The sequence below is a fragment of the Bufo bufo genome, chromosome 1 (genome assembly GCF_905171765.1).
Source record: "Bufo bufo chromosome 1, aBufBuf1.1, whole genome shotgun sequence".
NCBI classification, from domain to species: domain Eukaryota; kingdom Metazoa; phylum Chordata; class Amphibia; order Anura; family Bufonidae; genus Bufo; species Bufo bufo.
The window spans coordinates 373499571-373525261 of record NC_053389.1 but is presented as its reverse complement, the minus strand read 5'-3'; the positions used below and the strand labels follow the sequence as shown (position 1 = coordinate 373525261).

Below are 25691 nucleotides of genomic sequence, written 5' to 3'. Positions count from 1 at the left end.
AGCCCAAGTGGCTAATGATTATTAGGGAACCTGAATATCTCCTACTATTCAAGATGAGGACAGTAAAGGTTTTGCAGGGAAGTATTTAAAGGGAACCTGTCATCAACTTTATGCTGCCCATAATAACGTGAGTGAGTTGATTTCAGTGGTCTGTCATTTAAAAGTTAAAAGTAAGTGGTTGCCGAGAACCAACATCGCAATCATTGCAGACTGGGCCTGGAAAAGAGTCAGGGCCACCTGAGAAGAGTCATGGTTATTCATAAATTCCTGCTCTCCCTGCTGACCTGATTGACAGTCTTCTGCCTAGTTTTCTCCCTTTCTCTCTAGGAGAGAACTGTTGATCTTCAGCAGATGGGTGAGAGAGCAGCAGATTATAAATAACCACTACTCTTCTCAGGTAGACTTCATTCTTTTCAAGGCCTGTGCTGCAATGATTATGATGCTGGTTCTCAGCAACCGCATGAGTGACACACCGCTGAAATCAGCATTTCTATCACTATTTTATGCTGCCCTCAGTGAGGTCAGCATAAAGTTGATGACAGATTCCTTTTAATCACGATTGCGCTTGTATCTGTGATGGAACTGAAGTCACAATAAGATTCCTTGGAGATAAAAGTGTATTGAGGGTGTGGAATAGCTAATCACTATATGTTCCACATGGCATAAGAGGACATGTTACATTCATCATAAAAATTGGGCATGCATTTGTAACCGGTCCGGGTTAAAACCTGCACCTGCCCATTTTAAAAAAATGGGTAAAGGGTAAAAGAGGGGGAGGGAGCACCGACAATAGTGCCTGGGTGCTCAAGTATGGACCAGGGGACTATGGGGTGCACCACGAGTGAGGTGATCGCCTCAGGCAGCACCAGGTAAGGGCAAGAGGGGGTCAGCAGAAGGGCCATGGGCAATGAGTGCTTTCATTGTGGAAACGCTCATCTCTACATATTCAACTGCATCGCTGTACTCAGGACAGCAATACAGTTTAATGCTGCGATGGGGCATGGGACCGATGTCTCCCTGGCCCACCATTTCATCTAATAGGCTTTAGTCCTAGTTCCTGTAGCCTATCTGAGGCCGGTGTCTTCATTCTCTCACTCACTGAGCCAAGTTGCATAGAGCTCAGAACAGAGAAGCTTGTGTCTTGCACTGCTTCGCTGACAGCAGAATGGAAGTATTTTAGTTTATTTTTATTTGGCAGCATGGTATTTGGTCACAGTGGGGTTTGGGTCATTATTTTGTAATTAGAGAAAGCACTATGTCCCATTGCAGCTGTAAAAGGGAGAATTCTTGTACTGGCACACATTATAAGGGAGCATTGTTTGTACTGGCACATAAGGGGGCATTTTTTGCACTTAGTGCCAGTGCTGTACCTCTAATATAGGCAGACCACCCAGGTGCTATGGGGCCTGTGGGAAGAGGGGGCCCAGAGAGGATTAAGTCCCCACCCCCTGATTATACTACAACAATAGGCCCCGCCCCTACCTGGGGCTCTGGTGGGCCCTGCTTCCCCTGTGCTCAGGGCCCCCACCCCCTTACAAACTTTGTGTATGTTGCTGCCGCAGTTACAGACTGTAAACCGAAGAGAGAGCTCTCTCTCCTCTGTCAGCTGAGCACTGAACTGGCCAATCAGCACAGCCGACAGATCCCGAAGTCAGCCGGCGGGAGTGAGGACTTCTGCTGCTCCCATGTGTGAAACCATGCTGGCTCTGTGAAGGCTGACTGCCGAACTGGACGCACAACACAGCCAGAGACTGATTGAGTGAGTAACAAAAAGTTCTGTCTTCCTCAACAGCAGTGACCAGATTTGTTGTTTGTTTTTTTCGAAGGGGGGGGAACACTTCTCTACTTAAGCATCAGAAGCAAGCAGTGTCTGCTAGGTTAAAAAAAATATATAATAATTTCTTAATTGAATAAAAAAAAAGTTCAATGCATTTACATACTACTTTATTCCTTAAAATATCAGGATTTGTGTGGGTTTTTTCAGTGTTATTTTTAAATATTTATAATTAAGGAACAGTGTTGAGCGAACTTGTGATTTCAAGTTCGGCATACAAGGTTTGGGTTATCTAAGAATTCCGTTATGGATTCCACTACCGCGGACTATAACTTATGGTCCGTGGTACTGGAATCCATAACGGAATTCTTTGATAACTTGAACCTAGTACACTGAATTTGAAACCATAAATTCGCTCAACACTATTTAGGAATTGTAAACAGTTGTGAATCGAGAAAAAAAAAACGATATAAAGAAAAACAGCCCCAAAGCATGATGCTGCCACCACCATGCTTCACTGTGGGTATGGTGTTCTTTTTGGTGATGTGCAGTGTTGTTTTTGCGCCAAACTTTTTGGTCATAATTCCAAAAGATATGTTTGCTGCAAAAACAACACTGCACATCACCAAAAGAACACCATGCCCACAGTGAAGCATGGTTGTGGCAGCATCATGCTTTGGGGCTGTTTTTCTTCAGCTGGAACTGGGGCCTTAGTTAAGCTAGAGGGTAAGGGTGGGCGATATGGCCTAAAATCTATATAATTTTAAGCATGTGCGATATATATCGCGATATATTGTTTTCTATATTTGGGGGGGGGGGTTAAACTTAGCCTCCTTAAGGGCTAGAACCCTTGTCATATTCACCCTAATAGAGCTCTATTAGGGTGAATAGGACTTTACACTCTCCCTGCTGCCCTGTGCTTTGTGCACACAACAGCAGGGAGCTGACCATGGCAGCCAGCCTTTCATGTGCCCCCCCAGCCTCTCATGTGCTCCCCAGCCTCTCATGTGCCCCCCAGCCTCTGATCAGCCCCCCAGCCTCTCATGTGCCCCCCAGCCCCTGATCCGTTCCCCAGCCTCTGATAAGCCCCCCAGCCTCTCCCTCTTATCAGCCCCCTCTGGTAACTCAAACCCACCCCCCCTCCCTCCCTCCCCAGTATTAATCATTGGTGGCAGTGGCCACAGGGTCCCCCTCCTCCCCCCCATCATTGGTGGAAGTGGGAAGTTCCGATCGGAGTCCCAGCAGTGTAATGCTGGGGCTCCGATCGGTTACCATGGCAGCCAGGACGCTACTGAAGTCCTGGCTGTCATGGTATGTTAGTGAGCAGCATTATACTCGTGGCCGCCGGACGCTCGTTCTTCTCATAGGTCTGTGCAGCGCATTGCTAATGCTATAAGCATTAGCAATGCACCGCACGGACAGAAGAAGGAGCGACCGGCGGCCACGGCGCACGTGAGTATAATGCTGCTCACTAACATACCATGGCAGCCAGGACTTCAGTAGCGTGACTCCTGGCTGCCATGGTAACCGATCGGAGCCCCAGCATTACACTGCTGAGACTCCGATCGGAACTGCCCACTGCCACCAATGCAGAGACTGAAGAACATTCCCGGCACCTGACCTCTGACAGGATGCTGTGATCCTCGCGATTAACCCCTCAACTGAGGGGTTAATTTCGGCGGATTGCAGCGTGCAGTCATAGGGGCCGGGATATGGCCGGCACATGAGCGCTACATTGGTATTCAGGCATTCATTGGTGGCGCAGTGGCCACAGTCCCTCCCCTCCTCCTCTGTTCTTATTGGTGGCCAGCGGCAGCCGCGCACAGTGGGGAGGGAGGGACTCCCTCCTTCTCCACTGTGCCGGCTCAGGAGAACATGGTGCGCGCCGAGAGCGCGATCATATCACGGTCCGGCGATATAGGCGATATGCACAAGGTCCATATCGCGGCACAAATTTATATCGCAGTTCCAAAAACCAGTCAGTATTGGCACAAAACCTTCAGGCTTCTGCTAGAAAGTGGAACATGAAGAGGAACTTCATCTTTCAGCATGATAATGACCCAAAGCATACATCCAAATCAACAATGGAATGGCTTCACCAGAAGAAGATTCAAGTTTTGGAATGGCCCAGCCAGAGCCCAGTCCTGAATCCGATTGAAAATCTGTGGGGTGATCTGAAGAGGGCTGTGCACAGGAGATGCCCTCGCAATCTGACAGATTTGGAGTGTTTTTGGAAAGAAGAGTGGGCAAATCTTGCCATGTCAAAATGTGCCATGCTGATAGACTCATAACCAAAAAGACTGAGTGCTGTAATAAAATTAAAAGGTGCTTCAACAAAGTATTAGTTTAAGGCCGAATGCACACGGCCGTGGAACACGGACGTGAGCGGTCCGTGGTATCCCGGCCTGGCATCCTGCTGACAGCAGGAGCGCACGGCGTCATTGGTTGCTATGATGCCGTGTGCTTCATGCCACCGCTGCACTACAGTAATAAACTTATAGTGGTATGCAGCGGCTCACCCACCTATTTCCCTTGGACCCTGTGCTCACTCCACGGATTCACCCAAATCCGATTAAAAAGTGCAAAATGAAGTAATTGTTGGAGGGCACTCAATTACCTGACAACATAAGACGGTGTCAGTAAACCCATTTAATACTCATAAAATAATCGCTAAAAACAATATTCACAACAATATTCACAACAATGTTCACAACAATATTCACATAAAAATTCGCATGAAAGTATTCACATAAAATAATCACATGAAAAATCGCACGAAAATAAAATAATCACATGCAAAATTTCTTTCATAAAATCGCTAACACTCTAAGAACTGTGTACACATATATTGGATTGGGGTATATTGTGTTCGATCCTATTGGAAAGTCCGGTGTTGACTGCCATATCAATGTTCAGTCTCTTTGTATAATATTGTTGCCGCCTGTGATTGCCACCCACAGTGTAAAGTACAGGTATGCTTCTATCCCGATATGGCAAATATCATGCATCAATGCAGCCCATTGGGGCAGAGTACGTTACCCCTCTTGTATCGCCGTGTAGAAATCCTTTATTTAGCAGGTTCGACACACATCGGCGTCCCGAGCGGTTGATAGGTCTCAGCGTGGCGTCCCACGTGACCAAGGCTACGTCCTCCGTGAAAGGTACGGCTCTTTAGGGAACTGCTGGATGCGCTCACTCTCCAAGTCCGGACTGCATGCTTTATTCGCACAACTTGCGTCCTGGTGGCTGCCTATTAATAACGGCACCTTGGATCTTTATTATAGATGATTGTTGCTGTCACAAACCGAACGCTTTTCGGGGATCAAGCCCCTTCCTCAGCGGTGATGACAGCTACTATGTTCACTTCTCTTTATATACCCTTCTTTTATCCCATCAGGGAATTCTGGGATTTCAGCTATAATCAAATCCCGATATGGATCATTTCTCCGGGTAATTTGTCTACTCTTATAAATTCAGTAATCAATCTTACTTAAAGTATTAATTAAATCCAACTTGCAATAGCTCTACTGCATCAATATCCAGATTTAAAGAAAATGCTCTGGGGTCATCCACATGCATAATTAATACCACAAGTGCGTTTTCTACAAAAAAACCTCACTGAACAGCAATCAAACTTCATACCCATATAGATACTCCTGAGAAAAGCATAATGGCACAAAAAACGCATGATGTTTTAAAAAAACGCAGTTGCGTTATCTGTGCGTTTTTTATGCGATTTTTTCTAAATCATCTAATATAGCCCAACTGATAGGTTAAAACCATTAAAAACACATAACTAATCTTAATAATCATGAAAAATGCTAATAATCAGGAAAATATTGCACAGAAGTATATTGCACAGTAATAAACTTGTATAGATCATACGAGTGTGTATTACTGTAGTGCAGCGGCGGCATGAAGCGCACGGCGTCATAGCAACCAATGACGTCGTGCGCTCCTGCTGTCAGCAGGATGCCATGCCGGGATACCACGGACCGCATTCGGCCTAAGGATGTGCACACTTATGCAACCATATCATTTTATTTTAATATTTTTTTTCTTCCCTCTACCTAAAAGATTTCAGTTTGTTTTTCAATTGAGTTGTACAGTTTGTAGTAACATAGTACATAAGGCCGAAAAAAGACATTTCTCCATCCAGTTCGGCCTGTCATCCTGCAAGTTGATCCAGAGGAAGGCAAAAAAAAAAACTGTGAGGTAGAATCCAATTTTCCCCACTTTAGGGGAATAAAAAATTCCTTCCCGACTCCAACAGAATAACTCCCTGGATCAACGACCCCTCTCTAGTAGCTATAGCCTGTAATATTATTACACTCCAGAAATACATCCAGGCCCCTCTTGAATTCCTTTATTGTACTCACCATCACCACCTCCTCAGGCAGAGAGTTCCATAGTCTCACTGCTCTTACCGTAAAGAATCCTCTTCTATGTTTGTATACAAACCTTCTTTCCTCCAGACGCAGAGGATGTCCCCTCGTCATAGTTACAGTCCTGGGGATAAATAGATGATGGGATAGATTTCTGTACTGACCCCTGATATATTTATACATAGTAATTACAGTCGTGGCCAGAAGTTTTGAGAATGACACAAATATTAGTTTTTACAAAGTTTGCTGCTAAACTGCTTTTAGATCTTTGTTTCAGTTGTTTCTGTGATGTAGTGAAATATAATTACACGCACTTCATACGTTTCAAAGGCTTTTATCGACAATTACATGACATTTATGCAAAAAGTCAGTATTTGCAGTGTTGGCCCTTCTTTTTCAGGACCTCTGCAATTCGACTGGGCATGCTCTCAATTAACTTCTGGGCCAATTCCATGACTAGCAACCCATTCTTTCATAATCACTTCTTGGAGTTTGTCAGAATTAGTGGGTTTCTGTTTGTCCACCTGCCTCTTGAGGATTGACCACAAGTTCTCAATGGGATTAAGACCTCGGGAGTTTCCAGGCCCTGGACCCAAAATGTCAACGTTTTGGTCCCCGAGCCACTTAGTTATCACTTTTGCCTTATGGCACGGTGCTCCATCGTGCTGGAAAATGCATTGTTCTTCACCAAACTGTTGTTGGATTATTGGAAGAAGTTGCTGTTGGAGGGTGTTTTGGTACCATTCTTTATTCATGGCTGTGTTTTTGGGCAAAATTGTGAGTGAGCCCACTCCCTTGGATGAGAAGCAACCCCACACATGAATGGTCTCAGGATGCTTTACTGTTGGCATGACACAGGACTGATGGTAGCGCTCACCTTTTCTTCTCTGGACAAGCCTTTTTCCAGATGCCCCAAACAATCGGAAAGAGGCTTCATCGGAGAATATGATTTTGCCCCAGTCCTCAGCAGTCCATTCACCAAACGTTCTGCAGAAGATCAATCTGTCCCTGATGTTTTTTTGGAGAGAAGTGGCTTCTTTGCTGCCCTTCTTGACACCAGGCCATCTTCCAAAAGTCTTCGCCTCACTGTGCGTGGAGATGCGCTCACACCTGCCTACTGCCATTCCTGAGCAAGCTCTGCACTGGTGGCACTCCGATCCCGCAGCTGAATCCTCTTTAGGAGACGATCCTGGCGCTTGCTGGACTTTCTTGGACTCCCTGAAGCCTTCTTAACAAGAATTGAACCTCTTTCCTTGAAGTTCTTGATGATCCTATAAATTGTTGATTGAGGTGAAATCTCAGTAGCCACAATATCCTTGCCTGTGAAGCCATTTTTATGCAACGCAATGATGGCTGCACGCGTTTCTTTGCAGGCCACCATGGTTAACAATGGAAGAACAATGATTTCAAGCATCACCCTCCTTTTAACATGTCAAGTCTGCCATTTTAACCCAATCAGCCTGACATAATGATCTCCAGCCTTGTGCTCGTCAACATTCTCACCTGAGTTAACAAGACGATTACTGAAATTATCTCAGCAGGTCCTTTAATGACAGCAATGAAATGCAGTGGAAAGGTTTTTTTGGGATTAAGTTAATTTTCATGGCAAAGAAGGACTATGCAATTCATCTGATCACTCTTCAGAACATTCTGGAGTATATGCAAATTGCTATTATAAAAACTTAAGCAGCAACTTTTCCAATTTCTAATATTTATGTAATTCTCAAAACTTTTGGCCACGACTGTAGATCTCCCCACAGTCTTCTTTTTTCTAAAGTGAATAACCCTAATTTTGATAGGTCACATTAAAGGTGGAAAAAGTTCGGAAATTATTTATCTTTGTCTCATGTTTTTACAGCACAGAAACCTGACATTTTAACAGGGGTGTGTAGACTTTTTATATCCACTGTATATCGACGACTGCCTGCTGATATGGGAGGGGGAACAACAGGGACTGGTGGATTTTATTACGGATTTGAACAAAAATAATTGGAATCTTACATTTACAAGTGACATCAGTGCTACTTCTATTAACTTTTTAGATCTGACTATTTTTTATTGATGGTGATGTTTTTAAATCAAAAACCTTTTTTAAGGATACTGAAGTTAATGGATATATTGCCAATACTAGTTGCCATTATGGGCCGTGGCTCAAGAATATACCGAAAGGCAATTGAAAAGAAATATATAGAAATTGCACGGACGTTGACGATTATAAAACACAAAGTCGGGTAATACATGAGCTGTTTTTGGAAAAAGGCTACTCAGAGAGTGAGCTGAATACTTGTAGTAAAAGCATAGAAGGAAGTGATAAAGAAAAAGAGTGAGGAGAAAGAAAGATTTTCGCTTCACATTCCTCATGCAATATAATATCAGTGCTGGTTTTATGAAAAAGGCAAAGAAGAAAAATTGGGCAGTCTTAAAAAAATCCCATTTTAGGAGAAATAATTCCTGATGAACCTGAAATTATTTATAAAAAAGCCCCCAAATTGCGTAACCATCTAGTCCATACTTTTATCCCAAAGGTAACCACCACAAGGCAAAGTAATACATTTACATGGTGCGGCTTATGCCGACCATGTAAAAAATAGGGTAGAAAAGATAGATTGAGAAGTACCCATAGTTCATCCAAATAGGAAGGACTTGGATTTTAAAATCAAAGGGGAAATTACTTGTGAGTGTGTAGGAGTGTTGTATGTACTGGTGTGCCTTTGTGGACTCCAGTATGTAGGGAGAACGACCAGGAAATTGAAAGTAAGAATACAAGAACACATTCCTAACATTAAAAAGGGTCTTGAGACACATAGTGTACTTGCACATTTAAAAAAAAGTTCATCAGAAGAATCCCAGTGGATTGAAGTTCACTGGGATTGGAGCCACACTGGTGTGGGGGAGTTCCTGTGGCAAAGAGGTTGAATGGATTTATAAGCTAGATACCTTACAGCCACAAGGATTAAATGTTGAGTTTGATTTAAAACCTTGCCTGGTATGATTTAGCTGTGGTCTTTCTGTGACTCGAAAGAAATGTTTCTTTGGAGTTTGAGAGAAGTTTTCCCCTGTGATAGAAGAAGTAGTATTCCAATTGTGGTTTGGATATATATCTAAACGATGTCATAGGAAATAGTGCAGGATCATACTTGCGGAATTCAAAAGTAACAAAATGGGGACCTCTGGCAGTTTGAAATGGGAATAGGAACTTTTTTCCGAATGAGTTAAGCATAGATGTGAGTAAAGGAGGGAGACCCCCTGTTGGTTAAAATTGGTAGTAGGTGTAGTTTTATGAATGAATGAAGTGCAACCCTCTATAGGCCTACAAACATGCTTCACATAGGGACAGGTCTGAACTCCTGGTTCCACGGTCTACTTGGAGAAATGAAGAGCCTAATTCAGCCCTGCAAATTATAGGGACCTTTGACAATAAAAGTTGAAAGGTACGTGAGATTCTTAATAGGTACTGGGACATCATTAAAATGGACCCAGATCTGAGAGAGATTCTACCAGACCAACCCCCAGTGTCCGACAGAAAGGGTAGATCTCTAAGAGATCGCGTTATACATAGCCACTATTCCTAAACAGCAGGGTACTTGGTTGGCTACCAAGATTTGTGGTATGTTTAGATGTAGTGGCTGCATTGCTTGTCCATATATTGACAGGACCAAGAAGTTTGAGTGAGGTATTTGATATCTGGGATTTTGCCAATTGTAAGACATCAGGTGTAGTTTATTTATGTACCTGCACGTGTCCGCTCCAGTATGTAGGGAAGAAATCACGTGAATTACTAAGGAGAGTAGGGGAACACCTTTGTGACAGTAGACATAAGAAGGACACCCCTATCTCACGGCACGTGCATGAGTTACACAATGGCAATCCCAGATCTCTTAAATTCTGTGTGATCGAAAAGGTGCGTTCGTCCCCAAGAGGGGCTGATCTAGATAAAATTATTTTACAAAAAGAATCATCATGGACGTTTAAACTTACTGTAAGTCCCTGAGCCTGTTGGGTCCCAATGAGTCTATATCCTATACTTGTTTTTTGTGACATTATATACCCTGGTCATGTCCTTCAATACAGATCCATTATGTGTTTTTACTGTATTTTTTGGTCCATCTGGATTTATTTGATCTTTATGATCTAATTTCCACCTATATGTATCTATCTGTGGTCAAGGATAATCGTAATGTGTGAGATTTCATATATTTTTGGGCTTGTATCTTTCTCTAGCCAAGAATTTCCCATACATGTATTTCTATTTGATCTCATATACCCACATACTTGGGCCAATGTTAACTATTGATTTATTGGGTTTCTTCCTATATATTTACCCTTTTAGGTGTTGTTCTCCCTTGGACATTGCATTTGTTGTCTGGTTGCCATGGTGTGGGGACGCAGGTGTTATGTTCGTCCCGTGTCGATCTACTATTCTCGGCAGCCAGCGTCCTAGATAACGCGAGACCTGTGACTACGGGCTTGACCTAGTCCGCGCGCATGTGCTCTGCTTCCCGGGATTCTTGTTAGAACCCGGGCGTGTATCGTGACGTCATGCTCTTGACGTCTTACAGGCGCTTGCGCAGTTTTAACATCAGGACGCGGTCGCATCAGGCGAGTGGGTATTTAAACTGCTGGAGGTAATCTATGCGCGCTGCTGGTCATCACATTGGCCACTATCGCTACAGTCATTGTGCTATTTACTTTCTTCCCTGATAAACCTTCGTATCGAAGCTGGGGAAACGCGTCGGTAGATTTTGATTCTGGGACACCCATTGGACTTTCATATCTTTTTCATTGGGCATCCATGCATGGGATATTCCAGGCAGGGATTCTAATTCTAGGGGCTACATTTATAGGTAGGATAGTTCTCCCATCTGGGAGTGCTGTCCTGCTTTAGGTAGGGATAGTATAGGCTGTTAGGGTCAGTAATCCCATCTTTTGCCTATGTATGGATATACACCGTAAGCAGTTTTCATCATATCTTTGCTGGGTCACTTCGATCTACTATCATCTGACATCCAGTAAGAACTGCTGATCTGACTCTGGACCTATCATTCTCCAGTCCATCCCACCTATGATCTACGGTATCGTGAGCAACCATTCCATCTATGATCTACGGTATCGTGAGTAACCGCATAGCGGTAACCCCTCGTTTGTTTTGCCTCTAATCACTTGATTATAGTCCTACTGGGTTATCTGTCCCATTAAACCTAATATCGATTACGTTTATTTGTTTGTCTATACCTCGGTGGGTCTTATTTTATCTTTATATATATATTAAAAGTGATGTTTTAAAGGGTACATTTACTAGCTTCAGTGATATATATATATATATATATATATATATATATATATACCTACCCTACCTTATCTATATATGCAGTGAATTTGTTTTTAACCCTCAATAGGGAATGAACGGTGACCTATAGAAAAAATAGAAAGATAGTATGCCTCGTATGATAATATGAATCTTGTATAAGAAAGGGGATGGTTTATTGGTGTTTTTAAAATGTTAAATATTTGTATGATAGTATTATGTTTATATGTTATTCATATGTTGGGAGAGGAACACCTGTATGAGGTTTAATGGGGGAGGGAAATAGAGATTTGAGGCTATAAAAAACAGCCCATATTCGTCCCTTATGAAGCACGAGCGAAACCCGGGTCGGGCAGAATCTTAAGGGTGTTTTATTGATGTGCTTTTTATCTATGGATGTTTGTGTATAAATAAATCCTTTTAATAGCAAGTTCACTATCGGTGCGACCTTCTGGTATTTCACAGAGCCATCTATATAAAGAGGACTGTGGATCGTGCGTAGATCGCCATCTTCCTAGGTCTACTATACACCTGTGATACGAACAAGGCAGGTACCTTTTTCTGAAGGGCGGAGAAAGCAGCGCGGTCCTACATAACTTTTTTTAACATGATGGTGATTAAATACAGGGGCATAGCTAAAGGGTTGAGCTTGGGCCCCCCTTCCCTCAGTGCTTTTTGCCTAGATGCAGGGAGGCCTTTGTGCTGCCTGTAGCAAAAATTGATGGCACCCCCCCATGCCAAATTCCTGACCTAACCCCTTCCCACCAGCCAGAGGTGTAATTTGACCAGCATGCACTTTTTATAATACTAGTGTCTTCTTATGTGGCACAAGGGTCATGAAACGCGTACAGCAAGGATCATTTACAGTTTGCAGTGAAAAGTTAATTTATGTTGAGATAAAGACCTCATATATAGAAACACCAACAGGGAAACCCCTGTTGATGTGAGGCTAGGAAACACTTGCCTGTACGGAGCCCTGCCTACACTGTTTGGTGCCAAGCTCTTCAGGAAAATATCTGTGCAGAGTTCTTTGCAGTAGTTAACACTTATAGTGTGACAATACCATGTAGTGGTGTTATCCTGAATTTGAAGAGGTCTATTACCATTAAACAACATTGTCTTGCTTACACACCCACTCTAGGGGTGGTTATGCAGGACCATATATTTTTAGTGCTGCCCACACCTTAGGCATATTCCAACAACACTAGACTCAGGGCATTACCCTACTGGAGAGCCTGTCATACCTCCTTTTGACTAGGAGATGCCCTAGAGACGTGCACCTGGCTGTTTCTGCCTGGAATTGGGGTTAGGGTTACGTTTTTATTAGCATATTATTAAGGTTGTTTATTATTTAACTTTTAGATTTTCAGCCAGGCAGTGATTTTGAAGTTTCTGTCTTTCAGCATTATACATTCGCTGCATGAAAACTCGCAGTTATCATATACACTATCAAATATAGTATTCACAGATTTACCTGCTAGTGGATTTGAAGGTAGCTTCAACTGCAGACACAACTCAACAAATTCAGTTTTGTCCCCTTGCCATACTGGTAATATGTACTACCAGTAAAGAGAAGCAGAAGTCTGCAGATAGCCGTTACTCCTAGTCTTTATTCACATGGCCAAAGGAAAGATCCCTGTGAATGCTTGTTTATGCTAAAAACAGTTTTTGCCATGCCTTACTGGCAGGCAGCCATGCCTAGTAAGGGCAGCATGGTGCTGCACCACCCCCCTACAGCTCCAAGCGATTGGCCAATCAATGTGTCGGTCACATCGCAGCACAGGAAACTGTCATCAGCATCGGGGCAGGTCAGGAGGGGGTCAGGGGGAGGTGGCAGGTGCTGAACTGGTCAGCATCGGTCACCTCCGAGGTGAGGCAGGGGACACCAGTGTTTTGGGTCCCCTGCAAGCGCTGCGATTGGCTGGAACAACGCTCCAGCCAAAGGCAGCGCTATAGCTGCACAGAATGAGGCAGAACTTCTCTGCATGCAGACATTCTAGCTGGTGATTGCATGCAATGAGGTTCTGTGCTGCTTGTGGCTTGATGGGACTTCTGGTTTACACCAGAGCGCTTTTAACCCTTTTCCTGCTGAAAATGCTGAAAAGAAGAACACCATCTGGAATAGCTGCACAGATTTATTTATTTTATTTTTTTTCATTTGCAGCTGTTCCAGATCCCTAAACCACCCTCCGTCCCAGTCCCTTCCCACTCCCCTACCCCCCCCCCCCCCCTCGGTCCTTTTTTTACTGACGCCATTTGGTCTATGCACTTTTTTTGGTCATTTTATTTTTTACTATTTTCCAGCTCTGCACCACTTTTTCTGCGTGACAGCTGTGACCGCCAAGTGCTGTTCAGTGCGTACCTGCCCGGTCACCACCTGGGGATTATTTGTGCTGATTTTTTTGGCAAATTTTTTATTATTATTTTTTTGGTTAAAAAAGAAAAAATGTATTAGGGCTTTATAAGTAAATTTTTTAGCATTATTCACTTTTTTAACACTGTAGTGAATTTTTATACTACAGTTTTTGCACGCACGATCTGTGTGTGTGCTGCAGAGCACTGATCAGTAGTGTGCTCAGTAGCATCTGCACATTTTTGAGTTTTTTGTTTTTTATGGTGTGAAAAAAGAGCTGCAGTTAGTGGTAGTAAAATATATATATATATAAAAAAATATATATATATATATACACACCTTTCTGTTAGTGTGAGTTTAGGTTTTTCCACGAACGCACCATCTGTGTGCGTGCATTTTGCAACCACTGAGCACCGATCAGTTGTGTCTGTTACTGATCGCATCTGCTCAGTTTGCACTGCTTTTTTTTGTTGCAGAAAATACTTTTTTTGTGCAACAAAGACTTTTTTTCTTTTTGCAGAAAAAACTTTTTGTTTTGTTTGCAGAAAGGTCTTTTTTTTTTTTTTTACAATTTTTCTTCTAAATTTTATTTAAAATTTATTACAAGACCCTTCACGTGTGAAAACACTACATACACACCCCTCACACTAAATAAAGGTTTACACATTTCACACATCACACCCCAATAAAATAAAAATGTCCCATTCATCCTAACGAGTATACTCAGCTGAAGAGGCATACTACGCCATCCTTGCCTCCGATACTGAGTCTGCCAGTGAGGAAGAAGAGGATGCCACTTTCCTCTACTCTTCTACCCCCTCAACATCATCATCATCATTATCCGCTGATGAGCGACCCTCTAGAAGGCTCCCCAGGGTGGCAGAGGAGACAGCCCCCCAGAGTGAGCCACCTGACGCTTATCTGCCCCAAATTCCTGAGCTTTTGGGCAACTCAGGAATTCAGATAGACTGTGCTGGCTTCACTGAAGTAGATTTCTTTTTCAAAATCTTCTTCTCTGAAGATTTTGTAAATTTAATGGTGGCCCAAACCAACTTACACGCCCAACAATTTATTTCCCAGAACCCCACAACGCCATACGCTAGACCCCAAGGTTAGACACCAGTAAGTGCATCAGAGATTACGACATTTTGGGGACTCGTGCTGCATATGGGCGTAGTAAAGAAGCCAAACGTTAGACAATATTGGAGCTCGGACATTTTCTACCACACTCCAATTTACAGTCAGACCATGACCTGGAAACTATTCGAGTCAATTTGGAAATTCCTACACTACAATGACAATGTACAGTGCCCACCCCAAAACAACCCAACATTTGACCGTCTGTTCAAACTTAGGCCTGTCATTGACCACTTCAGCACAAAGTTTGCTGAGGTGTACAACCCCAATAAAAATGTATGTGTAGATGAGTCCCTATTACTGTTCAAAGGGAAGATTAGATTCCGCCAGTACCTGCCTAGCAAATGGGCAAGGTATGGCATAAAGTTGTACAAACTTTGTGATGGTGGCTCCGGGGACACCCACAAGTTCCGCGTTTATTAAAAGGAAAATATTCCCGGATAGAACCCCCAGAATGCCCCCCCATCCTAGGAGTTAGTGGGAAGATTGTGTGGGACTTACTGTACCCACTGCTGGATAAAGGTTACAACCTCTATGTGGATAACTATTATACCAGCATACCCCAATTCAGGTCCCTAACTGCCAGAGGTACTGTGGCTTGTGGCACAGTATGCAAAAATCTCCCTAAATCCCTAGAAATACTGACAGTGCCCGTCACGACCTTTGTGGTCTGGCGAGTCAGACCACAAAGGTCTTGACGGGCACTGTCAGTATTTCTAGCAATTAACGAAGTGGCGACTTGGCCCTCGCCCTTGGTTCTTTTGGACACGGCAGCTCCAACCTGATACCTAGCTAATCCAGCGGACCTTCATCACGGTTGCACCCAATCGGTGCAACCCAAACAGGTGAGCAGCACATATTCACCTTAAATTGAAGACCGCTGTTTCATCTTTATCTATTTACCCTATGAGCGCCTTTCTCATCCTGTGGCCACATATTTCCCTAATTCCCTGGTAGGGCAACCACTGAGAATGGGTGAAAGTAGGGCTCTCCTCCAGGATAACATGTCGCTGGTTAAGTACAAGGACAAGAAGGACGTCCTTGTACTGACCAACATTATTATTTTTTATTATTATTATTATTATTATTAAAGCGACATTTATTCCATAGCGCTGTACATATGAAAAGGGGTATACATACATAATACAGACAATTGCACTAAGCATAAACAAGACAAGTTACAAACTGGTACAGAAGGAGAGAGGTCCCTGCCTGTGAGGGCTTACAATCTAAATAGTATGGGAGAAGGACACAGTAGGTGAGGGTGAAGCTGGTCATGGCAGTATAGTGGCAGCAGGGTCACTGGTTGTAGGCTTGTCTGAAGAGGTAGGTTTTTAGGTTTCTTTTGAAGGATTACACTGTCGGTGAGAGTCTGATATGTTGGGGTAGCGAGTTCCAGAGTGTGGGGGATGCACGGGAGAAATCTTGGAGGCGATTGTGGAAAGAGATGATAAGAGCAGAGAAGGAGGTCTTGTGAGGATCGGAGATTGCGTGTCGGGATGTATCGGGAAAGTAGCTCAGAGATGTAGGGAGGGGACAGGTTGTGGACGGCCTTGTATGTATTTGCTAGTATTTGTTAGTATTTTGAACTGAATTCGCTGGGCAATGGGGAGCCAGTGAAGGGATTGGAAGAGGGCAGAGGCAGAGAAGTAACAGGGTGAGAGGTGTATTAGTCGAGCAGCAAAGTTGAGGATAGATTGGGGGGGGTGCAAGAGTGCTAGATGGAAGGCCACAGAGGAGTAGTCTAGGCAGGATATGATGAGGGCATGTACAAGCATTTTTGCAGATTCAAAGTTTGAGGAAAGTGCGGATGCGGGAGATGTTTTTGAGTTGGAGGCTGCATGTGGTGGAAAGGGCTTGGATGTGTGGTTGGAAGGAGAGGGCAGAATGCAAGGTCCCTCCAAGGCAGCCTTTGATCGTGATAAATAGGTCTGTTGGGGGAGTTGAGCAAAATGGGGGAAAGATGATGAATTCTGTTTTATCCATGTTAAGTTTTAGAAAGCAACATTCACACTAACGCCAGCTCCCCTGCTCCTGTACGAGGTACCACTACCACTGTCCCCAAACCAGTTTGTATCCTGGACTATAACAGGCACATGGAAGGGGTGGATCTTTCAGATCAACCTCTGAAGCCCTACAGTGCCACACGAAAAACGAGTGTAGTACAAAAAGCTGGCTATACACATTTTACAGATGGCAATGTGCAATGCGTACGTGCTATTTCATTCTGCAGGCCACAGAGGAACGTTCCTTCAGTTCCAAGAGGTGGTTATCAAGGCCCTCATTTTTCAAACCCAGGCCGGGGAGGGTCCCAGTACTTCAGGAAGTTACAGTGCCTGTGTTGTACCAGGGCAACATTTTCCAGGTCAAGTCCCCCAGAGAGCAAGGAAAGGAAGGACCCAAAAAAGATGCAGGGTGTGTTCCAAAAGGGGGATAAGGAATGACACCATTTACCACTGCGAAAGCTGCCCTGAAAAACCTGGCCTGTGCATGCAGGAGTGTTTCAGAATATACCACTCATCCATGTAGTATTAATTTAATTCCATCCTTTATGCTCCCTGTAATATTTCCATTTTATATCTCTGATTTAGTCCACCTCGCATGCATATCCACTTTCCAACAACCACTACATATTCTTTTCTGTGAGACAACTGTTAGATCAAAAGTGCCCTTTCCATCCTTTAAAATGTTCGCACTGGGGTGCTGTTTCCGAAATGGGGTCACTTCTTGGGGTTTTTAATTTCTGGGGACCTCATGAATTTTTTAAATGCGACATGGCAGCTAAAATCCATGTCTGTTTATTCAGGCCTGCAAAAACCATATTTTTTTTACACTTTGCCTCAAGAGTCCTGTTGTGCGTCCATACAGCAGGCTACAAGCAAATATGGGGTGTTTGCAAAAAGGGGGGAGAAAATGGGGAACATATACTGGGGTGCATTTTCTCCTTTAACCCTTTTGAAAGTAAAAATTTGGGGTCTCCTAGTAATTTTTCATTTTTTACAAATGTGTGCTTTGAAATGCTGTCACAAGTTTTTCTGTCTTCTGTGAGACAACTGTTTGCTGAAAAGTACCATTTCTACCACTTAGAATGTTCATACGGGGGTGCTGTTTCCGAAATGGGGTCACTTGTTGTTTTTTTATTTCTGGGGACCTCAGGAATTAAAATGTGACATGGCAGCTAAAATCCATGTTTGCCAATTCAGGCCTCTCAGCAAAATTCATATTTCGCTGTTTGCCTGCTGTGCTCCCATACAACAGGCTACAAGCACATATGGGGTGTTTCCTGAATGGGGAAAAATGGGGAAAACATCCTGGGGTGCATTTTCTCCTTTAACCCCTTGTGGGGAAAAAATTGGGGTCTGCTAGTAATTTTTTTTTCTTTCACAAATGTGTGCTCTGAAATCCTTTCACAAGTGTTTCTGTCTTTTGTGAGACACCTGTTTGCTGAAAAGTACCGTTTATACCACTTAAAATGTTCGTACAGGGGTGCTGTTTCCGAAATAGGGTCACTTGTTGGAGTTCTTCATTTCTGGGGACCTCAGGAATTTATTTAATGCATCATGGCAGCTAAAATCCATGTCTGTTTATTCAGGCCTGCAAAAACCATATTTAGCTGTTCGACTCTGCCATGCGCCCATACATCATTTTTTGAGCACATATGGCTTGTTGGCGTATTCGGGGCGAAATTAGGAACAAAATGTGGGGTGCATTTTGTCCTTTTTCCCATTGTGAAAGTAAAAAATGTGGGTGATAAAGCAACTTTTTCTGGAAAAAATAAAATTTTTATTTTCAGAGCCAATCGTTTCTTAATTCTGTGAAACGCCTGATTGGTCAAAGTGCTCACTACACACCTTGAATTATTCCTTGAGGGGTGTAGTTTCCAGAATGGGGTCACTTTTTCCAGAATGGGGTCACATTCCAGCTAAATCCGCTTTCCAAAAGCCATATGATGCTCCTTCCACTCTGAAGCCTGCTGTGCTCCTATACATCAGTTTTTGAGCACACATGGGGTGTTTCTGTAAACTCCAGAATCAGGGTAATAGATTTTGAGTTTTGTTTGGATGTTAACCCTTGATGTGTTGCAGAAAAAATGGATTAAAATTTAAAATCTGCAAAAAAAAATTTGAAATTTTGAAATTGCATTCCCATTTTCATTTAAAACTCGTGGGGCACCTAAAGGGTTAACAAAGTTTGTTAAATCAGTTTTGAATAGCTTGAGGGGTGTAGTTTCTAAAATGGGGTGATTTATGGGTGGTTTCTAATATGTAAGGCCCAGAAAGTGGCTTTATAACTGAACTGGTCCTGAAAAAAATGAGGTTTGGAAATGTACTTAAAAATTTTAAGATTTGCTTCTAAACTTTTCTAAGCCTTTTAACGTCCCAGAAAAATAAAATGTCATTTTGAAAATGATTCAAACATGAAGTAGACATATGGGGAATGTAAAGTAATAACTATTTTTGAAGGTATTACTATCTATTATAAAAGAGAAATCTAAATTTGGAAATTTGCACATTTTTAAACATTTTTGGTAAATTTGGTATTTTTTTATAAATAAAAATGAATTTTTTTTTACTTCATTTTACCACTGTCATAAAGTAAATATATGTGACTAGAAAATATTCTCAGAATGGCCTGGATAAATAAGTGTTTTAAAGTTCTTACCACATAAAGTGACACGTCAGATTTGCTAAAAAATGGCCTGGTCCTTAAGGTGAAAAATGGCTGGGTCCTTAAAGGGTTAATAGTGTTTTAACAGTAATGATTTTGTTGTTTAACTTAAAGAAGAAATCTACCCAAAAATGATCAGACTTATGTATCATACAATCACATCTGTGAAGTTAGTCCACTTGGACTACCTTGCAAAAACCCATTGTGATCATGCCAGAAATTCTGATCAGTGAAAATCTCACATCTGTTTAAATCAATGGAACTTTGCTGTGGGAGGTCACTTTATGAATGGCACTGTTATTGGGGGCAGTGTGTGGTTAGCACTGCTATTGTGGCAAATTGTGATCGCCATCTTTATGACTTTTTCACCTGAAAAGAAGTGGGGGTTCTCTGGAGGGGGCAGGGCTTTGTGTGGCCCACCGGATTTACTATAACTTACATCAGAAACTGGCATAAGTTCTTGATGGGGCTAATTTTTTAAGAGGCATTTGTCACTAAATTTAAATTAGACACATCTTACTCCAGCGCAGGATGATCAAGAATGGCATATGGGAACACCAGTCTTGATAAATCTCGCCCTACGTCTCTAATGTCTACCCTGTAAGTACATTTCTGACCCTTCAAAGAGCCTTAAATGTGAATATGGATTTTCATCAAGCCATCAATTCCTCAAAAAGGAAGAGAGACCAACCTGTTTGAGGTTCTTGCCCCATGTCAGGGGGCCAGCTGGGGTCTCTGCAAGTAGCAACAATTACTCCTACCCCCTAAGTTATTGATGCACCTAATTTGTTATAGGTATCTGTCTCTTAATAAATTAGGCACATGTTACTCCAGTGAAGGGAGATCAAGAATGGCATATGGGAACACCAGTCTTGTTAAATATTCCCATATGTCTTTAATGTCACTTATAGTTAACTACCCTTTAAATAAATGTCTGAGCTATTAAAGAGCCTTAAATGTAACTATGGATTTTCATCAAGCCATCAATTCCTCCGAAAGGAAGAGAGACCAACCTGTTTGAGGTCCTTGCCCCATGTCAGATGGCCAGCTGGGGTCTCTACAAGTAGCAACAGTTACCCCTAACCCTCCATTTCAAGACTAGTTTCAAAGGCCTTTCACCCAGGCAATTAGTATTCTGCTGTGTACTGAAGGGGGCCTACAAATGGATCTTTCTTCATTTTGGAGGAGGCACTGGCTTGGCTAAGGGTACTTTCACACTAGTGTTAGTGTTATCCGGCAGGCAGTTCCTTCGTCGGAGCTGCCTGCTGGATCCGCCGATCAGTTTGACAACTGACAGCATTTGTAGACTGATCCGGATGCGGATCTACAAATGCTTTGCAAGAACGGATTCGTCTCTCCGCTTGTCATGCGGATGGACAGATCCGTCTTGCAGTCTTTTTCACAGTTTTCCTGGATCCGTCCTTCAGTTGTTTTGCAATGCCGGATCCGGCACTAATGCAAGTCAATGGGAATTAATGCCGGATCTGGCATTCCGGCAACTGATCAGGCATTTTGGACGGACATAATACCGCAGCATGCCGCAGTATTATGTCCGGCCAAAACGCCTGACAGTGACTGAACGGAAGGCATACTGATGCAAACTGAACTGATTTCTATCCATTCAGAATGCATTGGGATATGCCTGATCAGTTCTTTTCCGGCATAGAGCCCTTTTGATGGAACACTATGCCGGAAAAGAATAACGCTAGTGAGAAAGTACCCTAAAATACCTAGTCATGTTTCAAGACTCTTTAATGGGTCATACATTGACATACTGGGTGACTACCTACAGATGACATTGGGTACATTTTCTTCCCACTGGAGGAGAGCTGGTTTGCATTAATAAGTTCGAAATACCCTTATAAAGTCTCTATATGGGACAAAACATTTTAAATAAAGGTTTATAAAGTGTAGAAACGCCAAATAAAATGGCCTCACTATTCACAACCATTAACGAAGGTGTACACTGTATACTAAACACACCTAAATGTATCATAAAGACACCTGGCAACAAGTTATGTAAACACATATTTATTTGTATCCTTAGTACATATAATAACAATAAATATATTGCAGCAGACATCCACTCAAAAAGACACGAGGGTGCATTACACAGAACAGTTATGATTGCTGTGTTCAGAACAGTATCTATAGCAATACACAGGCCTAAACAGTATTTTACCAACCGTATGATGATCTGTGCTGAAACTTGGCTACCGTAAGTTCAATAATAGGTAACAAATCAAAATAATCCAAGTAGTGTACCGACCATGTGAGGGAGACCCTCCTCCCAATGTGTTTCGTCCAGAGGCTTTTACCAAGGGTTTATTTAATCTAAGAAAGATGCTAAACATGTTTAACAAAAATGTATATATTTATAATGTATATTTTTTAGTCATGATTTCAGTTTTTTACGTTTTGTAGGTTTAGTTGAAGTGGATGAAGGAAGAAAAGTTGTATTTCCTCCTGGATGCTCAATACCTCTGACTATTCAGAAATCAGATGGGGGATTTACGTACGATACTTCAGACCTGGCCGCCATAAAGCAGAGATTACATGAAGAGAAAGCAGATATTATTGTTTATGTAGTGGATAGTGGACAGGTGAGGAATATGTGGCAAACAATTTTGATTATTATATTTGGGTCTAAGAAGGCCTCAAAATTTGGGCTGAAAAGTTGCACCCATAAAACAATAAAGAGACCAACATATTATTTTTTGCACTTGAAGTTTTTAGAAGTGTTGATTCTTTTTTTTGTATGTATAGGATCACTAGGTCAGTGTCTTGCCAGAACTACCCAGCTCCGTCTGTTGTGCAGTCGATGGACAGGTCTGGTTACTGAAGGGCTGCTTCCATTTAAGCGAATAGGAGCAGTTCTGCAGTAACCAGGTCCATCCACTGCACAACAGATATTGTTGTGTAGTTCTGCCACTCTAGCTACTGTAGAACAGCTAATCGGTGTGGTGCAGGCTGTCGAACCCAAGGACAGGCTATTACTTGCAAAGGAGTGGAGATCCCCTTTAGGGGCTGTATAGATTAATAGTAAATAATATAGCTTTCTGTGAACAAGTCTATATAAATTATTGTACCATGTTTTTTTTCTTTTGCTGCTTTATTCTTTCTACAGGGCATTCACTTACAGAATGTGTATGCAGCTGCTCAGATGATTGGTTGGTATGATGCAAAAGTGACCAGAGTAGAACATGCTGGATTTGGTGTTGTCCTAGGAGAAGATAAGTGAGTATAGAAAAACTTTAACGTATGCCTACTGCCTGAAAAAAATGCATACTGCTTCCTTGGGAAAATCCATTCCTCTAAGGCCTCATGCACAGGACTGTATCTGTTTTGCAGGCCGCAAATCGCAGATCGAAATATGGATGCGATTTGTGTGCATTTTTTTTGCTGACGTACAGTACTCTGTCTTTTTGCGTAAATGGACATATGGATGCACAAGGCACACATTTCCATTGTGCAACAAAAAGAACATATTCTATGTCCGAAAAATCCAGACAATGGACCCATTGAAGTCAATGGGTCTGAAAAAAATGCGGATGTAACACGGACGGTATCCATATTTTGTGGATTTGCAATTTGCAGACTGCAAAACGGATATGTACCACTGCCCAGGCCACAAACTCTTGTTTGAATGATAGTCCCTGAGATTTCAGGGCCAGTACCACTGACGCAGGGGAACCATTTCTTAGGACTAGAGGACTGGATTTTCGTAAGAAAGGTGTTTTTTTTTTTTTTTTCAGGTAACCTAACCTACATAATGGTGTTCTTACTTTGAAACTGGTTTTGGAGGTGACAGACACCCTTTAAAAGAGTGAGAAAAGAAATAATTTTATCAGTTTGTCACCATCATCTAATTATATTTTATCAACTTGGGAAACTTTGATTCTGTAGATCTAGAGGATTTTCATTTTCTCCAGTAGCCAGAATCTGAATCTATAAGAATATTTCAAAGTTGTTAAGAAAAATGCATTTAAACCGACAGGTGTCATTCACATAATTAATTTGTGTATTTCAGGAAAAAATTTAAAACCAGGTCAGGTGACACTGTTAGATTAATTGATTTGCTGGAAGAGGGGCTGAAACGCGCTATGGACAAGCTAAAGGACAAAGAGAGAGATAAGGTAAACACTATAATTTAATAATGAAAAAAGAGCTTGCACTGAAATATATTTTTGCCAAGTTTAAAAAATTAAGATTTAAAGAGCTTTGGCTTGTCCAAGTTTTTACTAGAGTCATATTTGTTCTCACCCTGTTTCCTGGTAATAATAACTAAAGCTACAGTTTTTTTTACACCAGATGATACTACCAAACCAAGGTAAAATTAATTCAAATTCTTTTATCTTTTCTATAAAATAAACAAAATGTCACTCACTTAATCCAAAAAGATATTCAAACCTTTAAGACCATATACTATACATTTTACATTTCTAGCTGCAAAGTCTTTAAAGGGGTTGTGCGGTGGCATAAAGGAGTTGTACAGTCCCTGACAAAAGTCTTGTCGCTTCTCTATTTTGTAGAAACTCCTGCTATTAACCTGACTTTTAATTAATCAATTGGTGTTAGAAATAGCTCATATGAAAAGCTAAAGCCCTCCCAAATGATGTTTAATGCACTGAAATAAATTCGTTTCACTGAAAAAAGATTTATCATTTAATCAAGACAGAAAGGTCAAATTTTGGCAAGACAAAAGTTTTGTCGCCTATACAAAAATTTAACAACTTTACTGCAAATCCAAAAATATGTCAGCAAATTAAGTAGTGGTGCTGTGAGATCCAAATTTAATATCTTGTATGACTTCCATGAGCTTGAAGGACAGCATCCATGCGGTTTGACAAGGATTCATACAATTTATTGATGAAGTCATCAGGAATAGCAAAGAAAACAGTCTTGCATGCCTCCCAGAGTTCATCAATATTCTTTGGTTTCGTCTTCCATGCTTCCTCTTTCATCCTACACCACATATGCTCAATGATGTTCATGTCTGGTGACTGGGCTGGCCAATCCTGGAGCATCTTGATTATCTTCGCCTTAAAGAACTTTGATGTGGAGATGGAAGTATGCGATGGAGCACCATCCTGCTGCAGAATTTGGCCTTTTTTATGGTTGTGAATATAAGAGGTAGCTAAGATTTCTTGGTATTTTAGACTATTGATGTTGCCTTCCACCCTGCAGATCCCTCGCACACCCCCATACTGGATGTAACCCCAGACCATGATTTTGCCTCCACCAAACTTCACTGTTTTCTGGGTAAATCTCGGCTCCATGCGGGTTCCAGTAGGTCTCCTGCAATATTTGCGGCGACTGTGGTGTAATTCAACAGAAGATTCATCTGAAAAATCCACCTTCTGCCACTTTTCCAGCGTCCATCCTTTTAGCAGGCTGTGGCCCTTGGCAAATGCCACACGGTTTTTCAATTGTCTTTTGTTTAGTGCTGGCTTATGGGCACTGATTCGACCATGGAGGCCATTTCGAGACAGAATCCGACAAACTGTTCTGGTTAACACAGGGATTTCAGGTGACCAGGTCTCGTGGAGCTCTGCTGCAGTGGAAAATGGGCTGGCCTTGGATTTTCGAGCCAACAAACGGTCCTCTCGAGCAGTTGTCTTGCGGGGTCGGCCTGACCTGGCCTTGTCCAAAACGTCTCCAGTCTCTTCAAATCTTTTTTTTATCCTCTGAACTTGACGCTGAGACACATTGAAGGTGTCTGCCACATCAGCAGTGGATCTGGTCTTCAGCCTCTTGATAATCAACACTTTAGTCTCCGGGTGAATCTTAGGCATGTTTGCAGAGGTCTAGTTGCAGTTGATGTGAAGGTCTAGTGTACTGGGGTTCTTTTTATACACACCTGAGACCTAATTGATCCATTATTAGTCACAGGTGAAGCTCATATGACAAGGCGACAACACTTATGTCTTGGCAAAAATTTACTCAATGGGCTTTACCAAGCTGTGAATATTAGAATACTTTTTGTCAGTTTCGTTTTGCACTGAAACATTATTACAAAAGCTGTTGGGATTAAAATGACCCATTTCTTGTAACAAAATCTTGATTAGA

General features: G+C 42.2%; 1 protein-coding gene across 1 annotated transcript in view; it reads left to right on the top strand.

Annotated features, from left to right (window-relative positions):
• RARS1 (arginyl-tRNA synthetase 1) overlaps positions 1-25691 on the top strand; it is a 518621-nt gene that overhangs the window by 449779 nt on the left and 43151 nt on the right. Inside the window, exons 10-12 of the mRNA XM_040404976.1 lie at positions 22047-22225; positions 22750-22859; positions 23653-23758. Of these exons, the coding sequence (XP_040260910.1) occupies positions 22047-22225; positions 22750-22859; positions 23653-23758 (395 nt within the window). The remainder of the gene's footprint in view (positions 1-22046; positions 22226-22749; positions 22860-23652; positions 23759-25691) is intronic.